This window comes from Ornithorhynchus anatinus, chromosome 5 (genome assembly GCF_004115215.2).
Source record: "Ornithorhynchus anatinus isolate Pmale09 chromosome 5, mOrnAna1.pri.v4, whole genome shotgun sequence".
Taxonomy (NCBI): Eukaryota; Metazoa; Chordata; class Mammalia; order Monotremata; family Ornithorhynchidae; genus Ornithorhynchus; species Ornithorhynchus anatinus.
In genome coordinates, this window is record NC_041732.1 from 54,596,915 (window position 1) to 54,618,093 (window position 21,179).

Sequence of the window (21,179 nt, forward strand, 5' to 3'; positions counted from 1 at the left end):
GGTTTTGTGGGCTCTGAGCCAGGCTTTGGGGAGGGGAAATGGATATTTAAGCCTTGTTGGCACTAAGGGGGTTGGGCGGGGAGGTGCTTCTAATACACCAGACAGCCATCGAAAATTCTCTGTCATGTTCTATTAATTTTCATTTAGCTGAGAATACAGAATAGGCTTGAATGAGAGGGGCCACCAGCTTTGCAAATGCTGTTATTCTAAATCTCCCTAAAAAAGTTTGCCGACATGTGAGTTAGTTTTGCTCCACTGCTTTCTATTTTCAGCTTCATTAGTCCCAAAGTACGATACATTATTTTGCAGAAAGGTCTTAGATGACATAGTTAAAGCTATTTTAAAACCAGCTCTACCCCCAGCCCCTGCCTTTCGGTGTTTTGGAAGAATTCTTCGGTGGTGCTTCAGAGCGTTTTTCTGTCGCCCTCAGTCTGGGCCATACGCACCTTCGGGACCATCTAATAATAATAATAATGTTGGTATTTGTTAAGCGCTTACTATGTGCCGAGCACTGTTCTAAGCACTGGGGTAGATACAGGGTAATCAGGTTGTCCCACGTGAGGCTCACAGTTTTAATCCCCATTTTACAGATGAGGTCACTGAGGCACAGAGAAGTGAAGTGACTTGCCCACAGTCACACAGCTGGCAAGCGGTAGAGTCGGGATAGCCTGGTCACAGAGAGGGTTTATGTTCTGAAGGACAGTCCCACACCGGGCAGTAAGGATTTTTCTTATCCCGCTGCCCTGTCCGATCAGTCTTCTCCTATCCGTTGGGAATTTGATGGGGCTTGTTTTAGGCTGGGAGCGTGTCGACCAACTCTGTTATATCGTATTCATTCAATCAATCGTATTAGTGCTCCAGGGCTTAGAACAGTGCTGCAGCATTTAATAATAATAATGTTGGTATTTGTTAAGCGCTTATTATGTGCAGAGCACCGTTCTAAGCGCTGGGGGAGATACAGGGTGATCAGGTTGTCCCACGTGAGGCTCACAGTTAATCCCCATTTTACAGACGAGGTAACTGAGGCACAGAGAAGTGAAGTGACTTGCCCACAGTCACACAGCTGACAAGTGGCAGAGCCGGGAGTCGAACTCATGACCTCTAACTCCGAAGCCCAGGCTCTTTCCATTTGACACATAGTAAGCACTTAACAAATACCATCGTTATTAAGTGCTTACTGTGCGCAGAATACCGTACTATGAGCTTGGGAAAGTACAATGCACAATGATAAACAATGACGTTCCCTGCCCACAGTGAGCTCACAGTCTAGAGCTTGTGCTCTCCCAAGTGCTTAATACAGAGCTGTGCACACAGTAAGTGCTCAATAAATACTGCTGATTGAGTGATTGACTTGACCCTTTCTTTATCTCCCCAAAGCTCCCTGAAGAGAGTTTTTTGTTTTGTGTCTGGGAGGTAGGCATAACTGAGAGGATGGTTTTGAGGCTTAATTCAGTGTTTCCTTAAAGGAGGTTTTATTTTTCCAGTGGATGCTAGAAAACCCTCACCCTGTAGGTGATGAGGAGAAAGAAGAGCTAGGCCACTTAGAATGATGATAATAATGCCCCTAATTTGGGGATTTGTTAAGCGCTTACTACGTGACAAGCACTGTGCTAAGCGCTGGAGTAGATACGAGATAATCTGTCCCACATGGGGCTCACAGTCTAAGTAGGAGGGAGAATGGGTGTTGAATCCTCGTATTGCAAGTAAGGGAACTGAGGCACAGAGAAGTGTATGATTTGCCCTAAGTCACACAGCAGACAAGCGGCAGAGTTGGAATTAGAACCCAAGTCCTCAGGCCTGTGCTCTTTCCACCAGGCCATGCTGCTTGGCACCTCCAGGCCTTAAATATGGAAGGATTTGGGCCCGATTGCATTTGTCTTTGGGGGTTGTGACCCAGAGATGAGCAGCAGTGCAGTTGCTCGATAGGATGCTGTGAGGCTCAGGGAGCTTGGAGGCGAACTCCAGGGCCAAGGGGAAGTGAAAGATGTTTCTTGCAGATTTTTGCTGGGGTGGGGGAGATTTCAGCCAGATAAATCCCTGATGATCAGCTTTTCTTTTACAAAGTCACTGCAGCCCCAGCGAGGTGAAGATGACCAGCGGGTTGCTACTACCCAAGTGACAGGCCATCCAGAATTTGATTTAGTCCCGGCCCTATCCACTTGAGAAGCAGAGTGGCCTAGTGGATAGAGCACGGGCTTGGGAGTCAGAAGGTCCTGCATTGTAATCCTGGCTCTGCCACTTGTCTGCTGGGAGACCTTAGGAAAGTCACTTTACTTCTCTGGGCCTCAGTTCCCTCATCTGCAAAATGAGGATTAAAACTGTGAGCCCCATGTGGTCAGGGACTGCGTCCGACCTGATGATCTCATATCTACCTCGGCACTTAGTACAGTGCCTGGCACACAGTAAGCACTTAACAGATACCATAAAAAGCAAACAAAAACCCCCCAACAAGTGGGGAGTCGAGGTTGGGAGCTGTGGCAAGAGGAATGATTAAGGGACCCAGATTTCACTTGGGGCTCAGGGGGGACACTGGTGAAGTCAGAGGGCGGTCAGGAGTTCTGCCTTTAGGAGACAAAAGCTCCGTCCTATTTCACCCGTTCCACAGGCGTAAAACTTTGACCTACCTGTAGAAGTGTCTCCTGCCAGGTTCGGTGGGAGAAACAAGCTTATAAGTAGAGCCCCAGGGCAATGGGCAAGGAACTGGTCCACCTGAGAACTCTATTTATTACGGAGCCTCGTGGCAAAGCAAACGAGCAGAACAATGCCGCCGAGAGACTTGGACCTGAAGGCTTATTCCATTGGCAAGGGATGCCTCTATTTTAGGAGTCTGCACCTGCTACTAGTAACAATATTAAACGTGTTATTTGTTAAGCACTTACTTTTTGTAATGGTATTTGTTAAGCACTTGTTACGTGCCAGGCACCATCCTAAATGCTGGGGGAGATACAAGCTAATCAGGTTGGACACAGTCCATGTTCCACGTGGGGCTCACAGTCTTAATCCCCATTTTACAAATAGTAATAATAATGATGATGGTATTTGTTAAGTGCTTACTTATGCGCCCAGCACTGTTCTAAGCACTGGGGTAGATGCAAGGTTTTCAGGTTGTCCCACATGGGGCTCACAGTCTTAACCCCCATCTTAGAGATGTGGTAACTGAGGCACAGAGAAGTTAAGTGACTTGCTCAAAGTCACACAGCTGATAAGTGGTGGTAGAGCCAGGATTAGAACCCATGACCTCCGACTCCCAAGCCCGTGCTCTTTCCCCTAAGCCATGCCGCTTCTTATAAACCAGAAGCATTTCACAAATTTCCCTCATTTCTACCAATGAGGGAACTGAGACACAGAGACATTAAATGTGTATTTGGGGCTTTTTTTTCCCTGGTATTTGTTAAGTGCATATTACGAGCCAGGTTCTGTTTAAGCATTGGTGTAGACATAATCAGGTTGGACACAATCCATGTCCCTCATAAGGCTCACAGTCTTAATCCCTATTTTACAGATGAGGTGCCTGGGGCACAGAGAAGTGAAGTGACTTGTTCAAGGTCACACAGCAGACAAGTGGCTGAGCTGGGATTAGAACCCAGGTCCTTCTGACTCCCAGGCCTGGGCTCTATCCATTAGTCCATGCTGCTTCTCACTAGGCCACACTGCTTACTGTTTGTTAGGTGCTGTATTCAGCATCAGGGTAGACATTAAGACTGCGAGCCCCATCTGGGACAGAGATTGGGTCCAACCCAATTACCTTGTATCCTCCCCAGTGCTTAGTGCAGTGTCTGGCACATAGTAGGCACTTAACAAATACCACAATTATTATTATCATTATTACAAAAGGCAAGCAGGTAAAATGGTTCTTGTCCCTCATGGGGCTCAGAGTCTAAATAGGAGGGGGAACAGTATTTAATCCCCAATTTTTTGAATAAGAGTAACTGATATTTAAGTGCTTACTACATGCAAGCATTGTACTAAACTCTGGGGTAGAGGAAATATAATCAGGTTGAATTATACTGGGGCTCGCAGTCTGAGTAGGAGGAAAAACAGTTATTTAGTCTCCATTCTACCGAAGAGAAAGCTGTCGCATTGAGAAGTTAAGTGGTTTGCCCGAGGTCACCTAGTAATAATAATGATAATGGTGGTATTTGTTAAGCGCTTACTATGTGCCAGGCGCCGTACTGAGCACTGGGATCGATAACCAGCAAATGGGGTTGGATGCAGTCCCTATCCCACATGGGGCTCACAGTCTTGATCCCTATTTTCCATATGAGGGAACTGAGGCTCAGAGAAGTGAAGGGGCTTACCTAAGGTCACACAGCAGGCAAGGGGCAGAGTGGGGATTAGAACCCAGGTCCTCTGACTCCCAGTCCCGTGCTCCTTCCGTTAGGCCATGCTGCTTTTCAACTTTTCTGAGCATTAGCAGGAGGGAAAGACTATTTGGAGCTTCAAGAGGGCTTTGAGAAATGAGCTTGGCTTAGGAGAAAGGCTGCTTTGCCATTGCTCTCTGCAGTGGCCAACAGAAAAATCTGATGCAGATGGAACCCCTGCTGAAGACCGAGTAGAGACAACCCACACCCGACAGGCAGAGCAAGAGTTAAGCATCTCAGAAAATCTTTCCGTTCTTAAGCAGCTTGATTTCTTTAATGCACACCCATTTATATGGAGTGCTGTTCCATGCTAATGCAGATGGTTATCTAAATTAATAAACAGACCTCCAAAACAGCAGGGCCCGCAAAGAGAAATGACAAATGTGACTACTGACAACAAATCTTGATTTGAAAATGTGCAGGAAGGAATTCTGAATCTTTTTTTTGGCAAAGGTTGGTTTAAGTCGTCATGGACACTCCATAAAGATCTCCTACAGCTGAGCAATTTGGGTGGGTGGGGGGGGAATTCTTTGTAATGATGTTAAAGCCCAAGGAGAGTTTCATCTTTCATTAAAATCAAGATTAGGTGGATAAGAATATCTTGTAAATAAAAAAAACCCCAAACCTTTCCCATTTTGGTGTATTTGAATGGGAAAAAAGCAAATATGAGAAAGGTCACTAAGGGAAGCCCGGATAGGCCTTATTTCCCTGCCTCCTGTGACTTCAGAGCTCGCACATCTGTTTCTTGTGGGGAGGGATGGTAGGGGGCGAGAGGAGAGAGACAAAGCCCTTTCTGCCAAAAGTTCAGGCGCAATTCTGCTCTCCCTGGCCCTGAGGTGACCCCACTTCTGAAATGCTGCTTGGCCTGGGTTTGGAAAGGAGCTCTGGCCAGACCTGGATGATGGGGTTGAACTGATTCCAGTTTTCTGAGGTGATCAAGCTCTCCAGGCCTGGTTTCTGTAGACCTCCTGCAGCAGGTGAGAGCTCATCTTTCAGAAATCCAAGCTGGGCCAGGACCCCAGCCTGCCGAAGCGAGGCAACCTTGAGGAACCGGAGCCCTCCGTTGGCGCTTTCGCAAGCGGGGTTCGCACAGCAGCCAGTGGAATTTCACGGGCCCAGAGCTTCCAAAAGCCATTTGCCAGGAAACTGGGATGCAGGGTTGGGTGACAGCCTAGAAACGAAGCTTTGGAATAGGGAATGTGGGAAGCTTCAATTTATTTAGCATTTGGAATGAGGCCACCTCTCATCCCCACTTTACAGAGGGGGAAACTGAAGCCAGCGACGTACCTGAAATGACAATTTTCTAGCATAGAGGGTTTCACCCATTCTAGGACCACGTGTCCCTTTCTGATCTCCTGAGCACCCAACCCTGGGAGTGAAGGTGTGGATTCATCTCGTATGCTTTTATGATTAAATTCCATTTTTAAAGACAGATAAAGCCAAGCCCGGAGTCGCCTACTGGAAAGGGCACGGGTCTGGGAGGCAGGAGACCCAGTTTTACCATTTGTGTGCTCTGTGACCTTGGGAAAGGCCCTTAATTTCTCTGTGCCTCAGTTTCCTCATCAGTAAAATGGGGATAAATGCTCTCCCTCTTGGATAGGGATCGAGGACCGAATCTGCGCGGATTGATCCGATTCCTATATCGACCTTAGCACTTAATGTAGTGCTTCAATCAATGTTTTTTAATTGAGCACTTACTGTGTGCGGAGCATTGCACTCGAGCACTTGGGAGCGTAATAATAATAATGATCGTATTTGTAAAACAGTTACTATGTGTCAAGCACTGTTCTAAGTGCTGGGGTAGATACAAGGTAATTAGGTTGTGCAAGGTAATGCACAAGGCATTTGGTAGATACTATTCCTGTCCTCAAGGAGTTTGCAGTCTACTGGGAAAGGCAGGCATTAAAATAGAGGATATTTAAGTGTTCTGGGGCTGGGGTGGGATGTTTTATTATTAGTAGTAGTAATAATAGAGCTGATAATCACAGTAATTATGGCATTTGTTAAGCATTTGCCATGTGCCAGACACTGTACTAGCACTGGAATAAAAACCAGCAAATGGGGTTGGACATAGTCTATGTCCCCCATGGGGTTCACAGTCTTAATCTCCATTTTACAGATGAGCTGACTGAGGCACAGAAAAGTGAAATGACTTGCCCAAGGTCACACAGCTGACATGTGGCAGAGCAGGGATTAGAACCCAGATCCTTCAGATTCCCAGGCCCATGCTCTACCCACTAGGGCACGCTGCCTATTTTAGAAAATCTGGACAGAAGAATAAAGTGTGGGCCGGAGTAGGGAGAGCCTGGAGGCAGGGAGGGCAGTGAGGAGGCTGACTGGAGACTAAAGGCCAGATTTAAGAGATGATAAAAAGACTATGGTGACATGTGGGTTGAATGAGGCACACATTAAGGATAATGTCAAGGTTGCACACTTACGAGACTGCAAGGATGATGTTCAAGTGGGAAAATGAGAAGTTCTGTTTTGGTTATGTTAAGTTTGAGATGTCAGCGGGATATCCAAGTAGAGATGCCCTAAAAGCAGGAAGAAATGTTAAACTGCAGAGAAGGAGAGGTCCGGGCCTGGAGAGGTAGCTCTGTCTGCTGTGTGACCTTGGGCAAGTCACTTCACTTCTCTATGCCTCACTCCCCTCACCTAGTAAAATGAGGACCGAATCCTCCCTTCTACTAAGACTTTGAGCCCCATGTGGGACCTGATGGTCTTCTATCTACCCCAGTGCTTAATACAGTGCTTGGCACACTGTAAGCGGTTAACAAGTACCACAATTACTATTATTATTATTGTTGATGACAGCTGAGGTGATGGTGGTGGGGGAAGGAAGGGAGGGTGGGTGAGGGAGAAAGCTGGAGAAAGTCCAGCTGGGGCCAGGAATCTGGAGACACAAACCTCCTTCCTAGGTAATGCCCACTGCCGAGGCCCCCCGTCAACCCCAGACAGTGGGGATAGGTGGTAACAAAATCTACCCATTGATCATGTTTTACGTGCCAGTCAATAGGCATTTTTCTGAGCTCCTTTTCTGGTTCACTTCAGGTCCAACAGAGCCAGAAGGGGCTGCTGCTTTATGAAAGGATCAAAAAAGCCAATCTCTTTTGCCAGAAAGTCCTGTGCGCTTAGAGCTTGGCCCGGGCTGGGGAGTCAGCCTTGTTCACCAATAACAATCAGATGGCCATTAGCCAGAGGAAAGCAGGGCTAGGAATTACCTCTGGTAATTAGATCAGAGTCTTCGAGGAAGAGGATTTATAATAAACATTTCTTTGAGTTTGTTTTTGGATGAGCTAATGAAAGGCTAAGTTCATTATGGCTTGACTGATTTTTCTGGGAAAAGATTATTGACTAGAAGCTCTCAGGCTGAAATTGTTTTTCGCACTGCACTGTCTTCAGAGCAGGAAGAGGAGGCCTGCCTTCAACGTAGTGGATAGAGCACTGGGCTGGGAGTCAGAACATAGTGCTGGCTCCGCCACATGTCTGCTGTGTGACCTAGGGCAAGTCACTTCACTTCTCTGGGTCTCAGTTCCCTTGTCTGTAAAACGGGGATTGAGCCTGTGAGCCCCATGTGGGACAGCGACTGAGTCCAACCTAATTATCTTGAATTTCCCCCAGTGCTTAGTATAGTGCTTGGCACATAGTAAGTGCTTAACAAACACCATTATTATTATCATTATTATTCCTCCATGGCTGCCGTCCACCCAGAGAGATGTTGAAGGCTCTTGGGGCAGCTCCGGGCCATAGTGGGTCTGAAGTCTGGAAGACCTGGGGTCTCGATCTGGAAGTGTGAGAATGATCTGGGTTCCCGTTCCAAACCAGGACTTCCTTTTGCTCTTTCAGCTACCAAGGAAGGTTCCTGATTGTAGAGATAGGGCTACTTGCACCCTTTTGAGCAAATGTTTCCAATTTTTTTTTTTCATGGTATTTGTTAAGTACTTATGTGTCAAGCTCTGGGGTTAATCCAAGGTAATTAGTTTGGATCCAATCCCTGCCTCGCATGAGACTTACAGTCTAACGCAGCAAACAGTTGGGGTAAGAGGGAGTTTGCTCATCAGTATAGTTTGGAGGATGAGTGATTTCAGAGGGGGGGTGATGCCTGTTTACTTGTCTTGATGTCTGTCTCCCCCTTCTAGATTGCAAACCCGGTATGGGCAGGGATTGTCTCTATTGCTGAATTGTACTTTCCAAGCGCTTAGTACAGTACTCTGCACACAGTAAGCTCTCAGTAAATACAGTTGAATGAATGAATGAATGAAAGGTTGGCATTACCTTGAATGTGTGCGAACACCCATCGTGGGTCTCTAATAATAATTATAATTATTATGGTAATTGTTATGATATGTATTAAGCACTTACTATGTGTCGGTCCCTTTACTAAACACTGGGGTTGATACAAGCAAATCAGGTTGGGCAGGGATGCCAGGGACATAGGAGTGCCTTTGTCCCGGTTATATCTTGAACCTTCAAGTACACTTTGCTAGGTGCTGTCCCCTTTGCTGCCCAGGCAGGGTACAGGGAGAGGGGAGGGAACGATGGACAGGACAAGAGAGTATAAATGCCACTATACAATTGATTCTCCCCTGGTTCTCGTTCCTAAAGTCTCAGGACCGAAGCTTATCTGTCATTTGCAGTGGTGGACTCCATTGTCATCAGGGTTACTGCATTTACTAGTAATGATAATAATAATGATAGTAATAATGATTGTGGTATTTGTTAAGCTCTTACTATGTGCCAGGTACTGTATTAAGCCCTGGGGTAGATACAAGCTAATTGGGTTGGACGCAGTCCCTGTCCCACTGGGGCTCACAGTCTTAATCCCCATTTTGCAGATGAGGTCACTGAGGCCCAGAGAAGTGACTTGCCCAAGGCCACACCGCAGACAAGTAGCAGCAGTGGGATTAGAATCCAGGTCCTTGTGACTCCCAGGCCTGTGCTCTGTCCATTAGGCCGCAATTCGTTAATTTGGAAGTTAGTTTTACGCATGGGGCAGGGGACCGATTTCTGGGACTCGGATTGCAAGCTAGGAACCAACTCTTTTAGCCCGCCTCTCGCAGAAGGCCCAGACAAGAGTATGGGTTTTCAGGGCTGCCTTTCCATTGGTCATCTGGCACCCTTCTCTTTTCCACATTTCATTTTACATTGGTCCTGGCCTCCACATGGATGCACACAATGGGTTACATTTGGATTGACTTAGGTGAGACCCTTTCCTAAAATCAACCCTCTCGGGAACGTTCCCTTTAGACTCTAAGTTCGTTTTGGGTAGGGAAAGTGACTGTTGTTATACTGTACTCTCCCAAGCGCTTAGTACAGTGCTCTGCACACACTCAGCACACTATAAATACCAGTGAAAGAATGAATGAATATCAGGGTACCCCTTTGTCCCCTCTGGACCACAGGTGACAGAAGAGACAATGAGTTGGGGACAGTGAATTTTTTGCTGTTTGATAGCATATTCTTTTCCTTGAGTACTCTCCACTTAGTTCATCTGTTTCTTCATGCGAATCAAGGTTATATGTTTATACCTGCTAAGTCCCCAGGCAACAGACAATAAATGGAAGCACTTGGTTTCGTTTGCTCTGAATCCAAGCTGCCATTCACTGCTACACACACCAGTCGTTCATTCGTTCAGTCGTATTTATTGAGTGCTTACTGTGTACCGAACACTGTTGTAAGCCCTGGGGTGGATACAAGTTAATCAGGATGGACACAGTCCCCATCGCACATGGGTCTCACAGCCTTTATCCCCATTTTACCGATGAGGTAACTGAGGGCACAGAGAAGTGAAGTGACTTGTCCAAAGTCACACAGCAGACAAGTGGCAGAACGGAGATTAGAACCCACGTCCTCCGACTCCCAAGCCCGTGCTCTTGCCATTAGCCCATACAGCTTCTTGTTCATAATGCCACCGATGCCCAGTAGAATACTTTTGGCAGCAGGCTGGTGAGTTGCATTCACCTCTGTCTCTCCTTTCAGATCTGTAGCCTGATGAGAGGCGGGATAGCGGAGCGAGGAGGGGTTCGAGTTGGACATCGTATTATTGAGATCAATGGGCAGAGTGTGGTGGCCACGGCCCATGAGAAGATAGTCCAAGCTTTGTCCAATTCTGTGGGAGAGGTAAGAGTGTTTTTAATTTTTTCCTCTGGTATGGATTGTCCTGTTTTATTAGTTATAAGGATAACTGTGGTATTTGTTAAGAGCCCGTCTCTTCTTATGCTGTCAATTCCGACCCATGGCGACTCCGTGGACACATCTCTTCCAGAATGCCCCACCTCCATCTGCAGTTGTTCTGGTAGTGCATACGTAGTTTTCTTGGTCAAAATAGGGAAGTGGTTTACCATTGCCTTCTTCCATGCAGTCAACTTGGGTCTCCATCCTCACCTCTCTCCGATGCCACTGCTGCCCAGCACAGGTGAGTTGTGACTTGTAGCAGATGGCCTTCCACTCGCTAACCACTGCCCAAGCTAGCAATGGAATGGGTAGGCCTCTGCTTGACTCTCCCTCCCATAGCCGAGACTGGTACAGTACTGGATACTCTCCAGGTGCGATCATGAGAAGGCTGTTAAGAGCTTACTATGTGTCAAACACTGTTAAAGCGCTGGGATGTCGATACAAGGTAATCAGGTCCCACATGGGTCACACCGCTTAAGTAGGAGGGAGAAAAGACATTTGTTCTTCCCCCCTCCCAGCCCCACAACACTTATGCCCATATTGGTAACTTTATTTGTATTGATGTCTGTTTCCCCCCTCTAGACTGTAAACTCCTTGTGGGCAGGGAATGTCACTGTTTATTGTTGTACTGTACTTTCCCAAGCACTCAGTACAACCCTCTGCATGCAGTGAGTGCTTAAAAAATGTGGTTGAATGAATGAACGAATCCCCATTTTGCAGATGAGGGAACCGAGACCCAGAGAAGTGAAGTGACTTACCCGAGGTCGCACAGCAGGCAAGCGGCAGAGCTGGGATTAGAACCCAGGCCCTCTGATTCCCAGGCCGGGGTTCTTTCTACTAGGCCTTGCTGCCACCCAAGCTGTTCTCCTTCTGAACTCTCAATCGAAGGCACTGAACCGTGTGCAGGCATCGGCCAGCCAGTGAGCGTAGAGGGATTTGGGGAGTGAAAGCTCCTAGCCCCTGATGTTGTATAATAATAATAATAATGTTGGTATTTGTTAAGCGCTTACTCTGTGCAGAGCACTGTTTTAAGCACTGGGGTAGATACAGGGTAATCAGGTTGTCCCTCGTGAGGCTCACAGTCTTCATCCCCATTTTACAGATGAGGGAACTGAGGCCCAGAGAAGTTAAGTGACTTGCCCACAGTCACATCGCTGACAAGTGGCAGAGCCGGGATTCGAACCCATAACCTCGGACAAGCCCGGGCTTTTTCCACTGAGCCACGCTGCTTCTCTGATAGGCCTGGCCCTGATAAGGGCTAAGGGGCAGGAGAAGTGGGGGGACTAGCTGGGCTGCTGTAGGTGGCAGGTGGTTCCCAGTGGGTGGAGGAAGTTCTTGGCCACTGTGGGTTTATCTCCCAGGGCTGCCATCAACTCGCCGAGTCCCTCTGGGACTGAGTCCCAGCAATGCTTGGGCTTGGAGAAGCAGCGTGGCCTGGTGGCTAGAGCATGGGCCTGGGAGGCAGAAGGAAATGGGTTCTAGTCCCGGCTCTGCCATAATAATAATGTTGGTCTTTATGTCTGCTGGGTGACCTGGGGAGAGTGACTTCACTTCTCTGTGCCCAGGTACCTCAACTGTAAAATGTGGATTGAGACTATGAGCCCCATGTGGGATCGGGACTGTTTCCAATCTGGTTACCTTGTAACTACCCCTGCATTTAGAACAGTGCTTGGCACATAATAACGATGATGGTATTTGTTATGTGCTTACTTTGTGCCAAGAACTGTTCTAAGCGCTGATGATAAGAGCTTAGCAAATACCATTAAGCCATCTAACCCTCCCTATGTCACAAGTTATTTCTAGGGGTCCCAGTTGGTCTAATGTGGTTTCTGTCCAGGTCGAGAGGCTGCGGTTCTATCCGAGGATGCCCCTGATGGCTTTGTCGCGAACGCTGTTCGCCCCCAATCTGACAGAAATTCTCTGGCCGAGAAGCAGATCGGCACACGTAGCGTGTTGCCGTTAATACGGCCTGTCTATATCTCCACTTTGACCTGTGCTGTTGAGATGGAGCGATCGTTTCTGTCTGATTTAGCCGTCGTCTCGCAGACGGTAAGCGTGTGTCATGGGAGAGTGGAGTAACGGCAGTAATTAGGCCTTTCCATTATGGCCTTATTTTACCTCATCGGCCAAATGTTGTTTCAGCTGACACAGGAGACAGAGACCTGCTCTAGGATGCCCTGCTTAGAACTGTGTCTGATGTGGGGCTTCTGCATCCATTTCGGCAACTTCAGAAAGTGCTGCTGGATTTAGCCCTTCCTCAGTGAGCTGTGACACGGACCCTTCGATTGGGGACAGAGGGAGATGGTGGATTTAGATACAGAATACGCTGTGTTGGCTCGGTGCAAGAACCTCCTCCCCTCAGCTGGGAGAAGATTGGAACCGTTCTAATTTCTAGACTTTAGACTCTCTTTCCCTTTCTTTGTTGCGTTATAATTTAATCAGTCAGTCAATCACAGTTATTGAGTGCTTACTGCGTGCAGAGCACTGTACTAAGTGCTGGGGAGATGGAAGCCTGACAAGGACTGTGTCCAACCTGATTAGCTTGAACATACCCCAGCTCTTAGAACCGTGTTTGACACATAATTATGGTAATTATGGTATTTGTTAAGCGCTTACTGTGTGGCAGGAACTGAACTAAGCCATGGAGTGGATAAAGCAAATTGGGTTGGACACAGTCCCTATCCCGCACAGGGCTCAGTCTTAATCCCCATTTTACAGATAAGGTAAAGAGGCAGGGAGAAGTGAAGAGACTTACCCAAGGCCACACAGCAGACAAGTGGCAGAGCTGGGATTAGAACCCATGACTTCTGACTCCTGGGCCCATGCTCTACCCACTATACCATGCTGCTTTGTAAGTGCATAACAAATACCATCATCATTATTATTATTATTATCTAGCTCTGACCTCAGTTTTGGCCAAGCTCGTAGAGTCGCATTTCAGCTTTCTTTGATCAGTATTTCCTACTGACATTTGAAATAGCTACTCCTTTCTCACTGAAATAATAATAATTGTGGTATTTGTTAAGCAATAACTGTATGCCAAGCATGGTACTAAGTACTGGGCGGACACAAGATAGATTCCACATAGGACTCGCAGGCTAAGTAGGTGGGAGAACCGGTATTAAATCCCAATTTTGCAGATGAGGGAAAAGATTTCAGGTACCTTGGAGGAAAGCAGACCCTTGTGTGATGTGGGAGTGGTTGGTAGGAATATTTGACCAGGAAGAAGGACAAAGTGACATGCCATTAGTCTTGTTCTAGCCTGCAAATGATTTTTAAAAAAGGAAAATGGGATTTTTCTTAAGTGGATCTTAGAGGTTTCAGCCCCAGTAAGTGATCAACTACTCACGTGAAAGAAGAAATCAATTGAGCTCTGTAGGGCTGGGAGCAATAGAAAATGTCTCCATCTCTGTTTCAGACTTTTCCGTCGTGAGATAAATTGATATTCAAAGCAGCGAGACACTCAGACTGATGGGTTTTATAATCCTTTCATCTCTATGCTGCTTCTCCGCCTTGACTGAGGATTGGGTTAGGAGATTAAAGTGTCTATCTCCATTTTTTGTCATTCCTCAGGATGTTTGGAAAATTAGTGACTGATAAACAAGACCTGAGGTATCGATGGGCTTCAGGGGGGCCTTTGTGGATCGTGGGGATTTCAATGAGTAAATGTGTTAAGGAAAAAAAGAAAAAAAACAGTTCTGGGGGAACTGAGAAGCTGAAATCCTCCCAAACTGATAAAGATATTCTTCAGGATGAGCTATGTTATGCTCTGTGAATATTATTTATTAAGTTTGATTTCATTATTTATTCATATATTTGATTTTTCCAATTAAGTAGTGTGCTTCATCTAGGTAGCAATGACTAACATGTGTAATAGTAGTCGCTTTGCTAATGAGGAAACAGAGGCAGAAAATAATTAAGTGGCTGGATGAGCCCTTCCCACCCCCGGAGTGATTAGAGAATCTGCTCTGCCAGCTCACCCCAAACCACCCCCGCCCCAACCCCCACAGGCTTGCCTTTAAGATCCTCAAGGGAAATTTAGATTGTCAGGACTGTTGCTTCATATATTGTGTGTGGGTTTTGATCAATTATAAGGGATGTCATATTTGCTTTTTTGCTTAGTTGCTGCAACCCCAAAACGGGGGAGGGGCTATTACACAAGGATTTAAGTAGGGCAATAAGGGGAGCACGGGACAAAAAGAGAAGAAAGTGAAAGGTAAAGTGGACACTGGAAACTGCTGCTTTTTCTTTCTTCATTCTTTCAATCATTCAACGGTATTGAGCGCTTACTGTGTGCAGAGCACTGAACTAAGTGCTTGGGAGAGTACCATACAACAATAGACAGATTTCCTGCCCACAAAGAGTTTACAGTCTGGGCTGGTGCGGGGGGGAAGTGGGGGGAAAGACATTAATATAAACAACCCTAGACATAAGAATGAACATAACACCCTCCCCCTCTTTTCTTCATCACTCTCCCTCCTGTGTTGTCTAAGCACTTTAATCTGTGACCTTTGGACACTTGATAGTAGCCCCACCACCAACCCCTCAGCATGTATATAAATATCCTTAAATTATATATTATAAATTGCCTACTCATGTTTTGTCTGTGTCTGCTAATTCTGTTGTATTTTACTCTCCCAAGCACTTAGTACAGTGCTCAATAAGTACCATTGATTCCTCAGGAGTGTGCCCTTTTCAGAGAAATTCCTACTTCCCAACCCCATGAGCTTGTATTTTTGTTGTCTGACCTTTCTCCTTTTCCATCTCAGTGTGCATGTGGACATTTCAGGTGGAACGACCTGTCTCTGGTGTGTTAGCTCCTTCAGTAGATCAAGCAATAGTATTTTTTGAGCACTTACTGTGTGCAGAGCACTGAACTGAGCACGTGGGAAAGTACAGTGCAGTAGAGTTGGGAGACATGTTTCTTGCCCACAGGGAGCTCAGACTCTTCTGTCATCATCCCTCTGCAAGCTAGTCTCCTCTATTGTTTGTTTTAAGGTAGTTGTTAAGCACTTACTAAGTGTCAGACACTGTTCTAAGAGCTGGGGTAGGTACATTTTAATTAGGTCGGGGACAGTCCTTAACCCATTAGGAGGGAGAACAGGAAGTGAATCCCCATTTTATTAATTCATTCAATCGTATTTATTGAGCACTTATTGTGCACAGAGCGCTATACTAAGCACTAGGGAGAGTACACTACAACAGTAAACAGACACATTTTAAAGTTGAGGAAACCAAGGCACAGAGAAGTTGAGTGATTTGCCCCAGATCATTCAGCAAGCATCTGGCAGAGCCAGGAATAGAACCCAGGTCCTCTGACTCCCAACCCTTTGCTCTTTCCACTAGGCCATGCTTCTTTTCTGCCTACCCCGATGGGCACCAGAAACACTACTTACCAAAAGAGTCTTTTGTTTCCTCCTCAGAGGAATTTCTTTTTTTACACAAGATTGTTAAATACCTGTGGAATCTGACAGGCCTGGTAATGTGCTTTATGCTCAGTTCTGCCTGAATTCTGCTCACTGCTCTACCTGCAGCCACGTCTGTGTAGTTCCAGGATCCGGAGGAGGGGAGGCTGGGAAGAGAGTCTGATCCCAGGCCACTTACTTGTTCACAAGATGCTCTTGGTCCTCCCTCCTACTTAGACCGGCAAGCCCCATGTGGGATAGGGAATGTGGCCAATATGATTAACTTGTCTCTATCCCAGGACTTAGGACAGTGTTTGACACAATAAGCACTTAACCAATACCGTCACTATTGGAGAGGACGCAGGCCTGGGCTGCCCAGACCTTAAGCTTGTTGTGGGCAGGAAATGTTTCTATATTGTTATAGCGTCCTCTCCCAAGCACTTAGTATAATGTTCTGCACACAGTAAAGTGCTTAATAAATACAAATGACTGGGACTTTAAGCTCACTGTGGGCAGGGATTGTGTCTGTTGTTACATTGTACTCTTCAAAGCACTTAGTGTAATGCTTTGTACAGAGTAAGTGCGCAATAAATACAACTGAATGAATGAATGGTGGCTCCAGCAGAAGTGGCAGCCAAATCTGGATGAAAAAAAAAATTGTTTGGCAGGGTCCCTGAAGTATATTTCTTCCGGATGATTCCTAGGAATTAAAAACACATTTGGCAGGATCCCTGGAGGATGTTGCTGCTGGATGATGCCTAAGAATTGAGGCAAAAATCCAACATGCTTCAGAGAGACTCTGTACTTTGGCTGCCTAGGGGATTCTGAGGAAGTTTAAAATATTCTTGAAACTGAAGAACATTAATTGACAGCATTTTTCAGAAGGTGGCATCCAGCATTCTGGATTCCATCTTCCTCATGTCCCTGTAGTCTTAGGTAGCCACATAGGGTCCATAGCAGCTCTCCTAGGGCCACCTTACATGCCGGTCTTTCTAGAAGTAAATATGTCATAGTCATTTTTTTGTGGCAAATGAACCTGAGGAAAGAGGGTAATGACCAGGTTTTAGGTTTTTAGCCCATTATTCCCAGGTCTGAGAGACTGCTTCAGACCGAGGTAAGGGAAAGGGAAGCTCCCAAGCCACTTTTCCGAGGTGGGAATGAGTGGGAAGATGCTGGGGAGGGATTTGTGGGGGCAGTTGCAGCGGTATGAAACAGCAAGGTGATTGCTGAAAAGGGACTCTGGGCCTTGTGAGGGGGATTGTCAGGCCATGAATGCTCTGGAGAGAGGGGGTGAAGAGAGAGGAGGAGATGAAGACCATATAGCCTGTTGTAGGCAGGGAATGTGTCTGTTTATTGTATTGTATTCTCCCAAAGTGCTTAGTACAGTGCTGTGCATACAGTAAGTGCTCAAATATGAATAATAATAATGGTACTTATACTTACTATGTGCCAAGCACTGTTTCAAGCAATGGGGTAGATACAAGTTAATCAGTTTGGACACAGTCCCTGTCCCACATGGGGCTCACATTCCCCCATTTTCCACATGAGGTAACTGAGGCACAGAGAAGTTAAGTGACTTGCCCAAGGTCACACAGCAGACAAGTGGCAGAACCTGGATTAGAACCCCAGGTCCTTCTGACTCTCAGGCCTGTGCTCTAACCATTAAGCCATGCTGCTTCTCTTGAATGACCATAACCTCAATATGGGCAAGGAACATGTCCACCAGTTCTCTTGTCCTCTCCCAAGCACTGAGCACACTGCTGTGCACATGCCATTGATTGATTGATGAAGGACAGATAGGTCCAAGAGGTGGGTAGAGAGAAGGGTCAGAAGGAGAAAAGGCCAAGATAAGAGGTGGAGCTTGTGCCTGTCCTTACCTTACTGTAGGTTTTTGGAGATAGGACAAAATCGTTCTTTTTCTCTAGCAAGAGCACAGGGATACTGGCAGGGCCAGAAGAATTAGGAACATCTAGCCCAGTTCTCACCCTGGAAAACAAAGTCACAGACCCAGAAATGCCCAGCTTGGATGGAGCTCTAGTTCTCCACATCTGCCCAGTGTCCTCTGCCGAAGCCCAGGGCAGGTAGGTAGTAATTACAGTTAAAGCCATGGCAATAGCACGTGGCAGGAAGGGGAGGCAAGAGGCAGGAGAGAATAAAGGATGGGGGAGAGGCTGGACATACTTTTGGACCTTATCTTTAAGAATCAGACTAGTATGGCCATTATTTATTTATATTAATGTCCGTTTTCCCTCTAAGCTCATTGTGGGCAGGTCACGTTTCTGCCAACTCTGTTGGATTGTACTCTCCCAAGCACTTAATACAGTGCTCTGCACATAGCAAGTGCTCAATAAATACCATTGATGATGATGATGTAGCCTCAGCTCTTTTCTACCCTACCAAGACTTACCCAGGCAGCCCCTCCTCTGTCACTCCCACTCCCATCACTCCAGCTCCTCATCTTCTCCAATGCTCCACTGACCTGTTTAATAGTAATGATATTTACTGGACTCCCACTGAATGCAATGCACTGTACCAAGTGCTAGAGAAAGCACAGCAGGAACAAGAGACTCATTCCCTGCCCATAAGGAGCTGACACTCTAACAAGGAAGATGGACAGGGGATACTTACAAGCAGAGGAATCAGAATAAATAAGGTGAATGATCCATCAATTATACATAAGTGCTATGTATGACCCCCCCCCTCTCGGGATCGTACTTGGAGTTTCCAGTACTCTCCCACTCTCGGCTGTAGGAGGGAGAGTCAAGCAGAGGCCTAATCATTTCATTCCTAGCTTGGGCAGTGGCTAGAGAGTGGAACGCAATCTGCTGCAAGTCAAAACTCACCACTGCTGGGCAGCAGCAACATGGAGAGAGTCGAGGGCAGAGACTCAAGTTTACTGCACGGAAGGAGGCAACGGTAAAGCACTTTCGTATTTTTACCAAGAAAAAAACTATGGATCCACCACTAGAATGATTGCGGATGGAGATGGGGCTTTCTGGAAGAGAAGTGTCCATGGAATTGCTATGGGTCGGAAAGGAATCAACAGCGACAGACAAGTTAGGTATGACTGATGGGTGGATACCACTTAAGGTGCTGATATGGAGGGAAGGCTTATTGGAGAACGTGGGCATTTAGGAGGGCTGAGGTCTGGTGGATTTTGTGGAGATGGAAGTTGCAGGCTGGGGAACAGCATGAGCAGTGGGTTAGAGTCAGGGGAGAAACAGGAGGAAGTCAGGAGGACCTGGGTTTCAATCCCCTATCACTTGTCTGCTGTGTGACCCTGGGCAAGTCACTTTGCTTTTCTGAGCCTCAGTTGCCTCATCTGTAAAATGGGGATTAGGACTGTGAGTCCCAAGTAGGACATGGACTGTGTCCAACTTGACTAACTTATATCTACCCCAGCACTCAGTACAGTGCCTGGCATCTAGTCAGTGCTCAACAAATACAAAAAAAAAGAGGAGGTGAGTGTGGGGAAGAGTTAGGAGTTGTACATGGGAGGAGTGAAGATGAGTGGGTGAGGATAGCTGATTTTAAGGTGGAGAGATCTAGTATAGCATGTTAATGCTCATGGTAAGAGAGAAACCACTAGGGGATTTTGAGAATATGGGAGAGTAAGGTTTCAGGAAGATGGTCCAGAAGAACAGACTGAAGTCAAGAGAGGCAAGAGACCAGGGAAGAGCTATACAATCATCTAAGCCATATGACAAGTGCTTGAACCAGACTGCTGGTTCGTTGGGTTGGGAGGCTGGGGAGGGTAGACAGAATGTTTTTGAGAAAGAATTGGCAAGTTTTAGTGGACAAGCAAATGTGAGGACAGAATGACAGTGTTCTGTCAAGGATCAGACCAAGACTGCAGGTTTTGGGTACAGGGAAGGCGTTGGTGTGGTCAACAGAGATAGGGGAGATGGGAGGAGCAGAAGGTTTAGTTGGGAAGATGAGTAGTTTGGTTTTGCACAAGGTGGGTTTGAGGTGTTGGAGATGTGGGAAATCAGGGCTAGAGGTAGATCTGGAAATCATCTGCATAGAGATCAGGGCTGAAGCCAAGCAAGTAGTCATCCAAGATGAGTATAGATGGGGAAGAGTAAGGGAGCCAGCACAGAGCCCTGGACAGATGAGGCAGAATTAGGAAAGAGTGAGAGGTGTGGGCTGGAGGTCACCATGCCCAGAGCTTCTGGACTGTAAGTTCCTCTAGGGCAGGGATCAGGTCTACCAACTCTGTTATACTCCCAAATGCTTAGAACAGTGTTCAACCCACAGTAATCATTCAGTAAACACCATGGATTGACTACGATGAGGTCATTAGTGTCTTTGTAGTGTATGGTATTGGTAGAGTGAAGGAACTGAAAATCTGACAGTGGGCCAAGAAGAGAGTGGGTAGAAAGGCAGTGAAGGCAGTGGGTGTACTCGACCTTTTCAAGGAGTTTTGACAGTAGAGTGAGCAGGGTGATGGGGCAATAGCTGGAGGGGGTTGAAGGATCCAGAGGTCATTTGCATACAGGGGAGACTTGAATGTTTTGAAGGTAGAAGAGCTTTAGAGTGAGTGGTTGAAGATAGGGGTAAGGAGGGGGAAAAGAAAATGCTGAGCAAATGATTAGGCAGTGAAAGGAGACAGGGTTGGGCGCACACATGGAAGAGCTCTTCAGAGACAGCTGGAAAGGAAGAAGAGTCAAATATTTATATTAATAAGAATAAGAATTGTGGTATCTGTTAAGCACTTACTATGTGTCAAGAACTTTACTAAGCACTGGGGAGGATACAAGATAGTAGGTCCTACCTGGGGCTCAAAGTCTAAGTAGGAGGGAGATCCCCATTTTGCAGATGAGGAAATGGAGGAGGAACAGGGAAGTTAAGTGACTTGCCCCAAGTCAGCCAGCAGACAAGCAGCAGAGCTAGGATTAGAACCCAGGTCTTTGATTCCCAGACCTGTGCTCTTTCTACTAGTCATGCTGCTTCTTAATCCAACATTGCATTGAGTGCTTACCCTGTACAGTGCAAAATACTAAGCCTTTGGGAGAGTACAAAAGACTTGGTGACACAATTCCTGCTCTCAAGAAGCTTACAATCTAGCAGTGGAGACAGATCCTAAAGTGAAGTGTGTGTAAGGGGAAGCCAAATCAATTGAAAAATTTGTACATATCAGCTACTGGTGTGAGGATCGTAAAGGAGTGAGTATCTAAGTACTTACAAGCTGAAATGCTTGAAGATCTAAAGTGGCAGAGAGGGGGAGCTGAGCATTAGG

The 21,179-nt window shown here is 46.5% G+C and overlaps 1 protein-coding gene and 1 non-coding gene across 5 annotated transcripts in view; one reads left to right on the forward strand and one right to left on the reverse strand.

Annotated features, from left to right (window-relative positions):
• Positions 1-21,179, forward strand: part of APBA2 (amyloid beta precursor protein binding family A member 2) — a 284,562-nt gene that overhangs the window by 261,003 nt on the left and 2,380 nt on the right. For all 4 annotated transcript variants that reach the window (XM_029066265.2, XM_029066267.2, XM_039912036.1 and 1 more), the window contains one exon: positions 10,341-10,481. In XM_029066265.2, coding sequence (XP_028922098.1) covers positions 10,341-10,481 — 141 coding nt within the window. The remainder of the gene's footprint in view (positions 1-10,340; positions 10,482-21,179) is intronic.
• Positions 10,787-10,924, reverse strand: LOC114812469. The gene has a single exon (XR_003760122.1). It is a non-coding gene; the product is annotated as a small nucleolar RNA SNORA7 (small nucleolar RNA).